General features: G+C 46.7%; 2 protein-coding genes across 2 annotated transcripts; both read right to left on the reverse strand.

The window, feature by feature from the left end:
- Positions 1-872: 872 nt before the first annotated feature.
- On the reverse strand, positions 873-5,982 carry LOC120512157 (glutamate receptor ionotropic, kainate 4-like; the record flags this gene model as incomplete). The annotated part of the gene is made up of 7 exons (XM_039730163.1): positions 5,782-5,982; positions 5,221-5,268; positions 5,033-5,080; positions 2,667-2,715; positions 1,991-2,067; positions 1,831-1,878; positions 873-982 (listed from the first exon to the last, which is right to left on the reverse strand). Coding segments are annotated over exons 1-7 (560 nt in total), but the record flags the coding sequence as incomplete, so codon positions are not given.
- A 690-nt stretch (positions 5,983-6,672) lies between these two features.
- Positions 6,673-12,034, reverse strand: LOC120512158 (glutamate receptor ionotropic, kainate 5-like). Its single transcript, XM_039730165.1, has 3 exons — positions 11,831-12,034; positions 9,439-9,591; positions 6,673-6,795 (listed from the first exon to the last, which is right to left on the reverse strand). Exons 1-3 carry the CDS (start codon positions 11,927-11,929, stop codon positions 6,673-6,675), a joined length of 375 nt encoding a protein of 124 aa, XP_039586099.1. The 5' UTR covers positions 11,930-12,034.
- Positions 12,035-13,024: the final 990 nt, after the last annotated feature.

Raw genomic sequence — 13,024 nt, forward strand, 5'->3', positions numbered from 1 at the left:
GGGACCACCCCAAATTAATTTGGGACCACCCAAAATTATCTGGGACCACTCTCAATAAATCTGAGACCACCACAAATTAATTTGGGACCAGCACAAATTAATCTGGGACCACCCAAAATAAATCTGGGACCACCCCAAATTAATTTGGGACCACTCCAAACTGGCCTGGGAGCACCCCAAATTAATTTGGGACCACCCTTAATTAGTCTGGGACCAGCACAAATTAATTTGGGACCACCCCAAAATAGCCTTGGACCACCCCAAATTAACCTGAGACCACCCAAAATGAATTTTTTGGGAGCTGGTTTTTTTGGGGGGGAGTTTTCCCTGGATTTTCGCCTCCTCCCTGCCGCTCCTCCCTCCCTTTATTTTGGGGCTGTTTTTTGGGGTGTCCCCCCCAATTCCGGGGCCCCGTTTTGGGGCGTCCCCCCCCCAATTCTCGATCCTGTTTTGGGGCATTTTCGGGGTTTTTTTGGGGGGAGTTTTCCCGGGATTTTCGCCTCCGCCCTCCCTTTTTTGGGGCTGTTTTTTGGGGTGTCCTCCCCCAATCCCCAACCCCGTTTTGGGGTGCCCTCCCCCACTTTTTGGCCCAGTTTTGGGGCATTTCCAGGGTTTTTTGGGGGGTGTTTTCCCGGGATTTTCGCCTCCTCCCTCCCTTTATTTTGGGGCCGTTTTTTGGGGTGTCCCCCCCAATCCCCAACCCCGTTTTGGGGTGCCGTCCCCCAGTTTTTGGCCCAATTTTGGGGCATTTCCAGGGTTTTTTGGGGGGTGTTTTCCCAGGATTTTCGCCTCCTCCCTCCCTTTTTTTTGGGGCCGTTTTTGGGGGTGTCCCCCCCAGTTCCGGGGCCCCGTTTTGGGGCGTCCCCCCTCACCTGGCGGCCAGGAAGAGCACGCAGCTGACGGCCAGGTAGGCCAGGAGCATGAAGAGCCACACGGCCGGCGAGAAGGGGTCTAGGAAGGAGAAATACCCCGGCTTGCGGCCCTGGGGGGACGCCGAGTGAGACCCCCGCGCTGGGCCCGGAGACCCCCCTAAAACTGCGTGAAAACCGCCCCGAAAATGGTCCAACCCAAAAACGGGGGTCAGGGACCCAAAAAAACCCCCTAAAAATGGGGGATCAGAGACCCCAAAAAAACCCCAAAAACGGGGGGTCAGGGACCCCAAAAAAATACCCCAAAAAACCCCAAAAACGGAGGGTCAGGGACCCCAAAAAACCCCAAAAAATCCCGGGGTTGGAGACCCCAAAACCCCAAAAATGGGGGGTCAGACTGGGATGGGATTTTCCTTATGGGATTTTTCCCTTATGGGATTTTTGTTACGGGATTTTCTGTATAGGATTTTTCCCAATGGGATTTTCTGTATGGGATTTCTTTTATGGGATTTCCTTCACAGGATTTCCGTTACGGGGTTTTTCCCAATGGGATTTTTCCCAATGGGATTATTCCCAAGGGGGTTTTTCCCTTATGGGGTTTTCGTTATGGGATTTTTCCCGTTATGGGATATTCTGTATGGAATTTTCATTATAGTATTTCCTTTATGGGATTTTTCCCAATGGGATTTTTCTCTGTGGGATTTCCCTTATGGGATTTTCCCTATGGCATTTTTCTCTGCGGGATTTCCGTTATGGGATTTTCATTATGGGATTTTTCATTATGGGATTTTTCCCTATGGGATTTTTGCTATGGGATTTTCCTTATGGGATTTTTCTCTCTAGGATTTTCATTATGGGATTTCTGTTACGGGATTTTTCTCTATGGGATTTTTCTCTATGGGATTTTTCTCGATGGGGTTTTCGTTACGGGATTTTTCCGTTGTGGGGTTTCTCCCCGTACCCGGTTGATGAGCTCGCCCACCATGCCGGTCCAGGAGCCGTTGGGCTCCTTATGGGATTTCCCTTATGGGATTTTTCCCTATGGGATTTTTCTCTACGGGGTTTTTCCCAATGGGGTTTTTCCCTTATGGGGTTTTCCGTTGTGGGGTTTCTCCCCGTACCCGGTTGATGAGCTCGCCCACCATGCCGGTCCAGGAGCCGTTGGGCTCCTTATGGGATTTCCTTATGGGATTTTTCCCTATGGGATTTTCATTACGGGATTTTTCCCCATGGGGTTTTCGTTACGGGATTTTTCCGTTGTGGGGTTTCTCCCCGTACCCGGTTGATGAGCTCGCCCACCATGCCGGTCCAGGAGCCGTTGGGCTCCTTATGGGATTTCCTTATGGGATTTTTCCCTATGGGATTTTCATTACGGGATTTTTCCCCATGGGGTTTTTTCCTATGGGATTTTTCCTTTATGGGATTTTTCCCTTATGGGGTTTTCCGTTATGGGGTTGTTCCCATACCCGGTTGATGAGCTCGCCCACCATGCCGGTCCAGGAGCCGCTGGGCTCCTTATGGGATTTCCCTTATAGGATTTTTCCCTATGGGATTTTCATTACGGGATTTTTCCCCATGGGGTTTTCGTTACGGGATTTTTCCGTTGTGGGGTTTCTCCCCGTACCCGGTTGATGAGCTCGCCCACCATGCCGGTCCAGGAGCCGCTGGGCTCCTTATGGGATTTCCCTTATAGGATTTTTCCCTATGGGATTTTTATTACACCATTTTTCCCTATGGGGTTTTTCCCCATGGGGTTTTCGTTACGGGATTTTTCCGTTGTGGGGTTTCTCCCCGTACCCGGTTGATGAGCTCGCCCACCATGCCGGTCCAGGAGCCTCACCTCACCCTGGGAATACAGATAAATATACTGTAATCGTGTATTATAGTGTATATAGTATGTGATATTTTATATATATATATTTATATATAGGATTTATATGGTGTATTGACTGTAGAGGGCAGGGCTGGGAATTAGGAATAGAGGCATCATTTCCTTCATGTCCCACCCTGTTCCATATGGAAAGAATTGAACCTGTTCTGGCTTTTCTGGCATTGATAATATAATACATATACATAATTACAGAAGTATCAGGAACTTCCTGGTTACTGCAGACAATTAATGCCGAAATACACAATGTATCTGCCACAAAGAGCCTCCCTCAGCAAATTCGGGGCCGGGGCTGTTTCATTAATCAGTGTTTGCCCGAGGCACAGCACATGAATTCCCTAAATTGCTGCCGGGGTTCCTCGATCATCCTTTGGCTTCAGAATGAGAATTCCTCCACAGGCACCACCCTGCTCAGCACAGCCATTCCCACCCTGGAGGTGTGCAGGACACACAGCCCTGGCAGCTGCTCTTAGGGGTGCAAATTGCATCTCCCAAGCTGAGGTGCAAGAAGAGGATACAGACAACAAGTGGTGAAGGAGATATGGCAAAGGAGTCCAAATCTGCTCAGAAAGTGTCATTCCTTTAAGGCAGAATTTGACAAGAACTCCGAAAATGCTGTCAGGTAATTAAAGACAGATGCTACAATTCCTGACTTTAAACGAAGTCAAGACCATTTAACACTTTACATGATCAGAATATTAAACAAACATGATCAGAGAGGATTGTATCACACATGAGAAGTAAGGGGTTATGTTCTGCATCCTTACTGCAGCTCTATTAAAATCAAAAACCTTGTCCAGCCTAGGAAGGAATATTCAAAGGTTTCAGACCTTTTGGTTTCAAAGTGTCTTCTTATCAAAGGTTCAGTTCTGTGCACTGTGAATGAACAAATCAGCTGCATAAACTTCAGATATTTCAAGCACATCTTAGACTCAGAGATGATACCCTCCTCATTTTTAATTTTCACTCAAAAACTCATTGATTTTTCTTCTTAAACACATCCCCACACTCTACAGACCCAGAATACTCAGACACAAGACTGCAGTGGCTGAAGTCTGCCAGTACTCACACCCAGACCTTGGGGAACCTCAGGTGGGGAACCTCTGATTTCTGTTAAAATCACCTCTGACAGTTCATATCATAATAGTCAATAAGTTATATAATCATTTAATCAAATTCCATTTCAGAAACTAGACCAGCTTCTCAAGATCTAAATTCTTTAAAATAAAAAAGGTGAATTTAAATAAGCAATCCAGTACAAGTGGAAGGCTGAGATGCCTTGAGGAAGAGTATCAGAAGTCCTAATGGTCACTGCACAATTTCCAATTCCAACCAGTGCAACAAATCCACAAATAATTAGGTTAAAAAAAACCAACAAAAAACCCCCAAAAAAACAAAAATAAAAAAACCCAAAAAAACCCAAACAAACAAACAAACAAAAAAAAACACCAAAAAAAAAACCACCCCAAAAACAAACAAACAAAAAACCCCAAAAAAATACCCCAAAAAAACCCAAAAACGGGGGTCAGGGACCCAAAAAAACCCCCTAAAAATGGGGGATCAGAGACCCCAAAAAAACCCCAAAAACGGGGGGTCAGGGACCCCAAAAAAATACCCCAAAAAACCCCAAAAACGGAGGGTCAGGGACCCCAAAAAACCCCAAAAAATCCCGGGGTTGGAGACCCCAAAACCCCAAAAATGGGGGGTCAGACTGGGATGGGATTTTCCTTATGGGATTTTTCCCTTATGGGATTTTTGTTACGGGATTTTCTGTATAGGATTTTTCCCAATGGGATTTTCTGTATGGGATTTCTTTTATGGGATTTCCTTCACAGGATTTCCGTTACGGGGTTTTTCCCAATGGGATTTTTCCCAATGGGATTATTCCCAAGGGGGTTTTTCCCTTATGGGGTTTTCGTTATGGGATTTTTCCCGTTATGGGATATTCTGTATGGAATTTTCATTATAGTATTTCCTTTATGGGATTTTTCCCAATGGGATTTTTCTCTGTGGGATTTCCCTTATGGGATTTTCCCTATGGCATTTTTCTCTGCGGGATTTCCGTTATGGGATTTTCATTATGGGATTTTTCATTATGGGATTTTTCCCTATGGGATTTTTGCTATGGGATTTTCCTTATGGGATTTTTCTCTCTAGGATTTTCATTATGGGATTTCTGTTACGGGATTTTTCTCTATGGGATTTTTCTCTATGGGATTTTTCTCGATGGGGTTTTCGTTACGGGATTTTTCCGTTGTGGGGTTTCTCCCCGTACCCGGTTGATGAGCTCGCCCACCATGCCGGTCCAGGAGCCGTTGGGCTCCTTATGGGATTTCCCTTATGGGATTTCCCTTATGGGATTTTTCTCTATGAGGTTTTTCTCTATGGGATTTTTCTCTACGGGGTTTTTCCCAATGGGGTTTTCGTTATGGGATTTTTCCGTTTTGGGGTTTCTCCCCGTACCCGGTTGATGAGCTCGCCCACCATGCCGGTCCAGGAGCCGTTGGGCTCCTTATGGGATTTCCCTTATGGGGTTTTTCCCTATGGGATTTTCTTTATGGGATTTTACTTACAGGTTTTTTTCTTATGGGATTTTCTATATGGGATTTTCATTACGGGATTTTTCCCAATGGGGTTTTCGTTACGGGATTTTTCCGTTGTGGGGTTTCTCCCCGTACCCGGTTGATGAGCTCGCCCACCATGCCGGTCCAGGAGCCGTTGGGCTCCTTATGGGATTTCCTTATGGGATTTTTCCCTATGGGATTTTCATTACGGGATTTTTCCCCATGGGGTTTTTTCCTATGGGATTTTTCCTTTATGGGATTTTTCCCTTATGGGGTTTTCCGTTATGGGGTTGTTCCCATACCCGGTTGATGAGCTCGCCCACCATGCCGGTCCAGGAGCCGCTGGGCTCCTTATGGGATTTCCCTTATAGGATTTTTCCCTATGGGATTTTCATTACGGGATTTTTCCCAATGGGGTTTTTCCCTTATGGGGTTTTCCTTTTGGGGTTTCTCCCCGTACCCGGTTGATGAGCTCGCCCACCATGCCGGTCCAGGAGCCGTTGGGCTCGGGCGCCCCGTAGAGCCCGTCCTCCACCAGCTTGATGTGGAAGCGGAACTTGAGCAGCGCCGCCAGCTCGCGCAGCATGTCCACGCAGAACCCCTCGTAGCGCTCGGGGCCGCCCGCGCCGCCCACGCGCATCACGTACGGGTTCTCCTGGAATGGGGGATTTGGGGTTTGGGGTCGGTTATCGGGGTTTGGGAATGGTCCCTGCAGTGTCCACGCAGAGCCCCTCGTAGCGCTCGGGGCCGCCCGCGCCGCCCACGCGCATCACGTACGGGTTCTCCTGGAATGGGGGATTTGGGGTTTGGGGTCGGTTATCGGGGTTTGGGAATGGTCCCTGCAGTGTCCACGCAGAGCCCCTCGTAGCGCTCGGGGCCGCCCGCGCCGCCCACGCGCATCACGTACGGGTTCTCCTGGAATGGGGGATTTGGGGTTTGGGGTCGGTTATCGGGGTTTGGGGTCGGTTATCGGGGTTTGGGGTCGGTTATCGGGGTTTGGGGTCGGTTATCGGGGTTTGGGGTCGGTTATCGGGGTTTGGGGTCAGTTATCGGGGTTTGGGGTTTGCAATGGTCACTGCAGTGTCCACACAAAATCCTGCACTGCTTCTCCTCTGGGGTCAGGTTTGGGGTTTGGAGTCACATTTGGGGTCACTTTTGGGGTTTGGGATTTTGGATTTGGGATCAGGTTTGGGGTTTGGGGTCAGTTATCGGGGTTTGGGGTCGGTTATCGGGGTTTGGGGTCAGTTATTGGGGTCAGTTATTGGGGTTTGGGGTCGGTTATCGGGGTTTGGGGTCAGTTATTGGGGTTTGGGGTCAGGTATTGGGGTTTGGGGTCGGTTATCGGCAGTGGTCACTCAGGGTCCCTCACCTCGCGGTGCCCGTCCCGGCCCTTCTCCAGCACCCTCAGGCTGTAATTCGTGCGCTGCCCTTTGCTGTTGAACTCCACGCGCCCCGTCAGCCCGTCGTACTCCACCTGGAACGCGCCCAAAATGCCCCAAAAACACCCCAAAAATGCAGCCAAAATACACCCAAAATCCTCCCCAAAATCCCCCTCAAAACGCCCCAAAAACACCCCAAAAAAAAGCCAAAATACACCCAAAATACAGCCGAAATCCTCCCCAAAATCCCCCTCAAAATCCACCAAAAATACCCCAAAAATACAGCCAGAATACAGCCAAAATACAGCCAAAATCCCCCTCAAAACGCCCCAAAACCACCCCAAAAATACAGCCAAAATATACCCCTAAACACACCAAAAATACCCCAAAAATACAGCCAGAATACACCCAAAATGCAGCCAAAATCCTCCCCAAAATCCCCCTCAAAATCCACCAAAAACACCCCAAAATACAGCCAAAATACACTCAAAAAAAGCCAAAATATACACCTAAAGACACCAAAAATACCCCAAAATACCCCAAAAATACAGCCAAAATATACCCCTAAACACACCAAAAATACCCCAAAATACACACCAAAAAAAAGCCAAAATATACACCTAAAGACACCAAAAATACCCCAAAATACACCCCCAAAATGCCCTGAAATGCACCCAAAAATACACTCAAAAATCCACCCAGAATGCCCCAAAATACCCCCAAATAGACCCCAAAATATACCCCCAAATACACCAAAAATACCCCAAAATACACCCCCAAAATGCCCTGAAATGCACCCAAAAATACACTCAAAAATCCACCCAGAATGCCCCAAAATACCCCCAAATAGACCCCAAAATATACCCCCAAAGACACCAAAAATACCCCAAAAATACACCTGGAATACCCCAAAATGCACCCAAAAAATACACTTAAAAATCCACCCAGAATGTCCAAAAAATACAGCCAAAAATGCCCCAAAATACACCAAAAATGCCCCAAAATATACCCCAAAATATACCCCTAAATACACCAAAAGTACACCAAAATAAATTTGAAAACTGCCCCAAAATATACCCAAAAATACACAAAAAATACCCCAAAAATACAGCCCAAAATCCCCCAAAATACTCGAAAATACACCCCTAAAGACACCCCATAAATACCCCAAATCCCCCCAAAACTCACCCAAAAAATATGCCCAAAATACCCTCAAATACCCCAAAAAACACACCAAAAGTACACCAAAATAAATTTGAAAACTGCCCCAAAATATACCCAAAAATACACAAAAAATACCCCAAAAATACAGCCCAAAATACCCCAAAATACTCGAAAATACACCCCTAAAGACACCCCATAAATACCCCAAATCCCCCCAAAACTCACCCAAAAAATATGCCCAAAATACCCTCAAATACCCCAAAAAACACACCAAAAGTACACCCAAAATCCAACCAAAACCACCCCAAAATAGACCCAAAATTACCCCAAAATATGCCCAAAAATATACCCCTAAATACACCAAAAATGCCCCAAAACACACACCCCCAAAATACCCCAAAATCCACCCAAAAATACGTGCAAAACACCCCTAAAAATAAACCTAAAATACCCCAAAAATACCCCAAAATCCACCCAAAAATACGTGCAAAACACCCCTAAAAATAAACCTAAAATACCCCAAAAATACCCCAAAATACCCCAAAATACACCCAAAAATACACTGAAACTACCCCAAAAATCCACCCGGAATATCCCCAAAATCCACCCAAAAAATCCACTCAAAAATCCACCCAGAATGCCCCAAAATCCCCCAAAATACACCCAAAAATACCCCAAAAAACCCAAATTTGAGTTGTTGTTTTTGGGGCTGTTTTTGGGGTTGTTTTCGGGGTTTTGGGGACTTTTTTCGGGGTTGTTTTGGGGTATTTTTGTGGTTGATTTTTGGCTGTTTTTGGGGTTGTTTTTGGGGTTTTTGGGGTTGTTTTGGGGGTTGTTTTTACAGTTTTTTTGGGGCGTTTTTGGGGTTGTTTTCGGGGGTTTTGGGGCTGTTTTCAGGGTTGGTTTTGGGGTTGTTTTCGGGGTTTTTTTCAGGGTTGTTTTGGGGTATTTTTGTGGTTGATTTTTCTGTTGTTTTTGGGGTTGTTTTTGGGGTTGTTTTTACAGTTTTTGGGGGGCATTTTTGGGGTTGTTTTTGGGGTTGTTTTTACAGTTTTTGGGGGGCATTTTTGGGGTTGTTTTTGGGGTTGTTTTTATGGGTTTTTGAGCTTGTTTTTGGGGTTGTCTTCGGGGTTTTTGGGGTTGTTTTTGGGGTTATTTTTGGGGTATTCCCGCCAGGTTTTCAGTGTTGTTTTGGGGTTTGTTTTTTTTTGTTTTTTTCGGGTTTTTTGGGGCACACCTCACCATGCACAGGCCCCCCCATTTTTTCCCCAAATCTGCACGAATTTTTTTTCCATAAATTCTCCAGGTTTTTGGGGTTGTTTTCAGGGTTTTTGGGGTTGTTTCTGAGGGACTTTTTTTGGGGTGTTCCCACTAGGTTTTTGGGGTTGTTTTTTGGGGTTTTGAGGGTTTTTATGGGGTTTTTGGGGTCGTTTTGGGGGTTGTTTTTAGGGGTGTTTTTGGGGTCATTTTTGCGGTTGTTTTTAGGGGTTTTTTGGGGTATTCCCGCCGGGTTTTCGCTGTTGTTTTTGGGGTTTTTGGGGTGTTTTTTACGGGTTTTTCGGGGCGGCCCTCACCATGCGCAGGTAGTTCATCAGGCTGGTGCCGTGGGGCCAGATCCCGGGCGCGGCGCAGGCCAGGGGCCGCCCCCCGATCTCCTGGCTGCGGTTCAGCTCCCGCACGGCGCCCACCACCACGTGCACGGCGTCGAACAGCAGCGCCGCCGACAGCTGCGGGGAGTCCGGGCCTTCCTGGGGTCCCCCAAGAGGGTCTGGGGTCCCCCGAGAGGGTTCGGGGTCCCCAAATCCCCACCCAAAAACTCCCAAGGATTCGGGTTCTCTGAAACTCCAAATTTCCAATTTTTTGTCATTTTTTCCCCACGATTTTTGAGGTTCCTCCAAGGTTTTAGGGTCAGTTCAAGACTTTCTGGGGTCTCTTCAAGTTCTTTGGGGTCTCCCCCCAGTTTTGGGGTCCCCCAAGAGGGTCTGGGGTCCCCAAATCCCCACCCAAAAACCCCCAAGGATTCGGGTTCTCTGAAACTCCAAATTTCCAATTTTTTGTCTTTTTTTTTCCCTTGATTGTTGAGTCCCCTCAAGATTTTTGAGGTTCCTCCAAGATTTTTGGGGTTTTCCCCCAATTTTTGGTTCCTCCAAGAGGGTCTGGGGTCCCCACATCCCCACCCAAAAACTCCCAAGGATTTGGTTTCTCTGAAACTCCAAATTTCCAATTTTTTGTCTTTTTTTTCCTTTGATTTTTGAGTTCCTTCAAGATTTTTGGGGTTCCTCCAAGATTTTTGGGGTTTTCCCCCAATTTTTGGTTCCTCCAAGAGGGTCTGGGGTCCCCAAATCCCCACCCAAAAACTCCCAAGGATTTGGGTTCTCGGAGACACCGAATTTCCAATTTTTTGTCTTTTTTTTTCCCTTGATTTTTGAGTCCCCTCAAGATTTTTGAGGTTCCTCCAAGATTTTTGGGGTTTTCCCCCAATTTTTGGTTCCTCCAAGAGGGTCTGGGGTCCCCACATCCCCACCCAAAAACTCCCAAGGATTTGGTTTCTCTGAAACTCCAAATTTCCAATTTTTTGTCTTTTTTTTCCTTTGATTTTTGAGTTCCTTCAAGATTTTTGGGGTTCCTCCAAGATTTTTGGGGTTTTCCCCCAATTTTTGGTTCCTCCAAGAGGGTCTGGGGTCCCCACATCCCCACCCAAAAACTCCCAAGGATTTGGTTTCTCTGAAACTCCAAATTTCCAATTTTTTGTCTTTTTTTTCCTTTGATTTTTGAGTTCCTTCAAGATTTTTGGGGTTCCTCCAAGATTTTTGGGGTTTTCCCCCAATTTTTGGTTCCTCCAAGAGGGTCTGGGGTCCCCACATCCCCACCCAAAAACTCCCAAGGATTTGGTTTCTCTGAAACTCCAAATTTCCAATTTTTTGTCTTTTTTTTCCTTTGATTTTTGAGTTCCTTCAAGATTTTTGGGGTTCCTCCAAGATTTTTGGGGTTTTCCCCCAATTTTTGGTTCCTCCAAGAGGGTCTGGGGTCCCCACATCCCCACCCAAAAACTCCCAAGGATTTGGTTTCTCTGAAACTCCAAATTTCCAATTTTTTGTCTTTTTTTTCCTTTGATTTTTGAGTTCCTTCAAGATTTTTGGGGTTCCTCCAAGTACCCCAAAATCCACCCAAAAAATCCACTCAAAAATCCACCCAGAATGCCCCAAAATCCCCCAAAATACACCCAAAAATACCCCAAAAAACCCAAATTTGAGTTGTTGTTTTTGGGGTTGTTTTTGGGGTTGTTTTCGGGGTTTTTGGGGACTTTTTCCGGGGTTGTTTTGGGGTATTTTTGTGGTTGATTTTTTGGCTGGTTTTGGGGTTGTTTTTGGGGTTTTTGGGGTTGTTTTGGGGGTTGTTTTTACAGTTTTTTTGGGGCGTTTTTGGGGCTGTTTTTGGGGTTGTTTTCGGGGTTTTGGGGACTTTTTTCGGGGTTGTTTTGGGGTATTTTTGTGGTTGATTTTTGGCTGTTTTTGGGGTTGTTTTTGGGGTTTTTGGGGTTGTTTTGGGGGTTGTTTTTACAGTTTTTTTGGGGCGTTTTTGGGGTTGTTTTCGGGGGTTTTGGGGCTGTTTTCAGGGTTGGTTTTGGGGTTGTTTTCGGGGTTTTTTTCAGGGTTGTTTTGGGGTATTTTTGTGGTTGATTTTTCTGTTGTTTTTGGGGTTGTTTTTGGGGTTGTTTTTACAGTTTTTGGGGGGCATTTTTGGGGTTGTTTTTGGGGTTGTTTTTAGGTGGTTTTTTTTTGTTATTTTCAGGGGTTTTGGGGTTGTTTTCAGGGATTTTGGGGTTGTTTTGGGGGTTGCAAATCCGTTCGTTCCTCCCCCATTTTTATACCGTTTCTCCCGGAATTTTTTGCCTTTCTCCCCAAATTCCCCTCCCTGTCCCGGGTTTTTCGGGGTCCCCCCGGGGTTTTTGGGGTCCCCCCTCACCGCGGGGCCGGGGTAGGGCCCGAGCTCGCAGCTCTCGCGCCAGGACATGTTGAGGCTCCGCACGAACTCGGGGTAGAAGCGGTGGCTGGTGTTGAACATGGAGAAGCCCAGGACGGTGGCCGGAGCGGCCGGCAGCGAGTCCAGCCGCAGCAGCGGGAAGTCCTGCGGTCATTTCCGGTCATTTTGGGCAATTTTCCGTCATTTTGGGTCATTTTGGTATCGTTTTAGTCATTTGGAGACATTTTGGGTCATTTTGAGGCCATTTTGGGGCTGTTTGTGGTCACTGAAATTCATTTGGGGTCACTGTGGTCACAATGGCCGCAGCAGCGGGAAGTCCTGCGGTCATTTCGGGGCGTTTTGGGCAATTTTCGGTCATTTTGGGCCATTTTCGGTCATTTTGGGCCATTTTCGGTCATTTTGGGCCATTTTCGGTCATTTTGGGCCATTTTCGGTCATTTTGGGCCATTTTCGGTCATTTTGGGCCATTTTCGGTCATTTTGGGTCATTTTGAGGCCATTTTGGGGCTGTTTGTGGTCACTGAAATTCATTTGGGGTCACTGTGGTCACAATGGCCACAGCAGCGGGAAGTCCTGCGGTCATTTCGGGGCGTTTTGGGCAATTTTCGGTCATTTTGGGCCATTTTCGGTCATTTTGGTGTCGTTTTAGTCATTTGGAGACATTTTGGGTCATTTTGAGGCCATTTTGGGGCTGTTTGGGGTCACTGAAATTCATTTGGGGTCACTGTGGTCACAATGGCCACAGCAGCGGGAAGTCCTGCGGTCATTTCGGGGCGTTTTGGGCAATTTTCGGTCATTTTGGGCCATTTTCGGTCATTTTGGTGTCGTTTTAGTCATTTGGAGACATTTTGGGTCATTTTGAGGCCATTTTGGGGCTGTTTGGGGTCACTGAAATTCATTTGGGGTCACTGTGGTCACAATGGCCGCAGCACCAGCAAGTCCTGCAGTCATTTTGGGGCATTTCGGGCAATTTTCGGTCATTTTGGGCAATTTTCCGTCATTTTGGGTCATTTTGGTATCGTTTCAGTCATTTGGAGACATTTTGGGTCATTTTGAGGCCATTTTGGGGCTGCTTGGGGTCACTGAAATTCATTTGGGGTCACTGTGGTCACAATGGCCGCAGCAGCGGGAAGTCCTGCAGTCATTTCGGGGCATTTCGGGTCATTTTGGGCAATTT

The sequence above is a fragment of the Passer montanus genome, unplaced genomic scaffold (genome assembly GCF_014805655.1).
Source record: "Passer montanus isolate IOZ18808 unplaced genomic scaffold, ASM1480565v1 scaffold701, whole genome shotgun sequence".
NCBI lineage: Eukaryota > Metazoa > Chordata > Aves > Passeriformes > Passeridae > Passer > Passer montanus.